The sequence below is a fragment of the Solanum stenotomum genome, chromosome 4, assembly GCF_019186545.1.
Source record: "Solanum stenotomum isolate F172 chromosome 4, ASM1918654v1, whole genome shotgun sequence".
Taxonomy (NCBI): domain Eukaryota; kingdom Viridiplantae; phylum Streptophyta; class Magnoliopsida; order Solanales; family Solanaceae; genus Solanum; species Solanum stenotomum.
Window position 1 is genome coordinate 51956492 of NC_064285.1, and position 2538 is coordinate 51959029.

The 2538-nt window shown below is 32.5% G+C and overlaps 1 protein-coding gene across 1 annotated transcript; it reads right to left on the reverse strand.

The window, feature by feature from the left end:
* Window positions 1-1002: 1002 nt before the first annotated feature.
* On the reverse strand, window positions 1003-2532 carry LOC125862572 (pentatricopeptide repeat-containing protein At1g80270, mitochondrial-like). Its single transcript, XM_049542681.1, has one exon. The coding sequence runs from the start codon at window positions 2349-2351 to the stop codon at window positions 1323-1325; it is 1029 nt and encodes a 342-aa protein (XP_049398638.1). The 5' UTR covers window positions 2352-2532; the 3' UTR covers window positions 1003-1322.
* Between the last annotated feature and the right edge of the window lie 6 nt (window positions 2533-2538).

The window sequence follows — 2538 nt, forward strand, 5'->3', positions numbered from 1 at the left end:
GACTTCGAAAAATAAAATAAACAATAAAGGTTGTGTAAAATGGAATCCAAGCTTAACTACTCTTTTAATTTGGTTTAAGATTAAGAGAATGTTAGACATTATTGTTAAAAGTTGCTTATTTTAAAGTAATTTTTTTTTAAAAAAAAGTTTTTCAAAAAAGTGCTTTTGAAAAGATTTTTTTTTTGAATTTGATTAATTCATTTAAAAGTGTTTTTGATAAGTAGATTGTGTTTGACTAATCTTTTTTAAAATGTGATTTTGAGAGTCAAATTATGAAAATGACAAGTATCAATGTAGTTTTAATATTAAGATTATTTCATAGAGAAAATTATTTTAAATATTTATCATTAATTTTTTTTTTGTTAAATTAAAATGTACATATTCAAATTTTCATCAATATTATACTTAGATAAATAAAAAATTAAATTAAATATTGATATAACACTAGCATGATAGTTTAAATATAATAACAAATATCAAGTTAAATAAATTTAAAATCATTCCACGATCAAATCACTACATACGAAAAGTTCACCACAAAAACAAATAAATATAATGGATATATTGGTAAATATGATATATGACGAGGATATTTTGGTCTTGAAAAAAAATAATTTTTTATTTTGTAGAAAATTTTTAGTTTCTTTCCAACAACATAAAAATTGTACTTTTAAGAAACATAAATTTTTAGCCTCTTTCCAACAACAAAAAAACTACTGCTTCTCTTAAGAAACAATTTTTTTTTAGCTTCTTTCCATCAACAAAAATAACTGATACTACCGCCATTTAAAAACAATTTTACTGATTAGCCAAACACCTTAATTTTTCAAAAAAAAAAATATTTTTTTCTCAAAGCAAGCAATTTTGGTCTCCTAACAACAATGTCAAACAAGCTCAAGGGATCTCGTTAGCTTAAGCACTTCAATATTATCATTGAAGATTATCAATTTCATCCTAAATCCTAATTATTTGGCCAGGGAGGTTATTTCACATTGCAGCTTATGGAAATCAAAGAGTTGAGTGCTCTTTATCTCCATCCAGTTAAATGTTTGGGACCTTTTTTTACACTTGAATTTCAATTTAGGCTTCAAATCAAAGCTTGAGACCTCAAAACAATGTCAATAAATTCCTCCAACAGAAGTATTTGCTAATAAAGTCGAAAAACAAAAAGAAAGGTTTAAGCAAACATAAAAACTAAGTTAAAGAAAAGGAAGCTAGCATCTCAAAGAAAAGAGTGTTCATCCTACAACTGACTTGAGTGCAGTATAAGTAGAGGAATGCAAGATCCTCAATCACAAGAAAAGTAGGGTATATCACATCAATCAATCCAACAAATCAGACACAGCATTCTTCTTGAATGCATCCACCTGAGCCAACATGTTTGCCAATCCTTTATTCGGGAATATATTATCCGCCTTCATTCTATCAGCAATACCATAACAAGGAGCTTTGGCATTTATATACGCCCGAATAAGGTGTTGGTACTGGGTAGCTCGGGAAACATATCCAGCTTGTCTCATTCTGTGAAACATTTTCTCAGTATTATGAATATCACCTTTCTTTGCATATTGGTCCATAATCATCAAATAAGAATTAATCATTGGCCTCAACCGATTCTGCTCTCCTGCTTTATGTAATATTGAATCCGCTTTTTCCACTTCTCCAGCTTCAATATAAAGTCTGACTAAGGCATCCCAAGTCACTGGTCCAATTCGGCAACCACTGTCAGCCATACGCTTCACAAGGTCCTTTCCTTTCGACAACATCTTATGATTTGCATAAATGTTCAATAAAACAGAATAATGCTTTGATGACAGTGTTGGCCATTTTGCTGCCATCTTATCAAAGATTGCCTCCGCCTCCTCAATATTATGCAGTTTTCCCCAAGCATCTACAGCAGCCACACATTCTTCAAGACGAGGATTAGACTCACAAACTTGACAAATTCTAGCAACTTCGTCGGCCCTTCCAAGAGCTGCATAATGAGGAAGCAAACTACGACATGCCCAGCGAGTTGCTTTTGTATCTCCTCCTTCCATCTCTTTTAGTACATTCTCAGCCTTCTCATTCAGACCACCCGAGATATAATGCTTCACCAAGATGCTCTTTGTGGTGACATCAGGTTCTAGTCCTTCAGCCTTCATGGTCTCAACAATTTGCTCCATTCCAGATATGTCGTTGAATTGCCCCTTGACATCTATCAATAGTCTGTATGTAAAATGGGTTGGCTTCACATTTTCCTTCTCCATTAGCAAGAGAACATCGGCGATCTTCTTTTTATCAGTCTTCTTATATAGAAGGAGCAACTGATTGTAAGTAAAGCATGTTAATGGGAATTCAAGGTCCTTCATTTTGTTAAAAACCTGCTCAGATTTCTTCAAATCACCTTCAGCGACACAATTGGCCAATAAAGTGCGATAAATAACTTCATTTCTGAAAGACTCTGGTATCGTCCCAATATAATCTTCTGCCTTCTTCAGACCACGGACTTTGGCAATTAAATCAACACGAGAAGCATAGTCTCTGTCAATAAAGGTG

Excerpts from the sequence above, each read along its gene's own strand:
- LOC125862572 (XM_049542681.1), bottom strand. The coding sequence starts at position 2,351 with ATGAAGGACCTTGAATTCCCATTAACATGCTTTACTTACAATCAGTTG.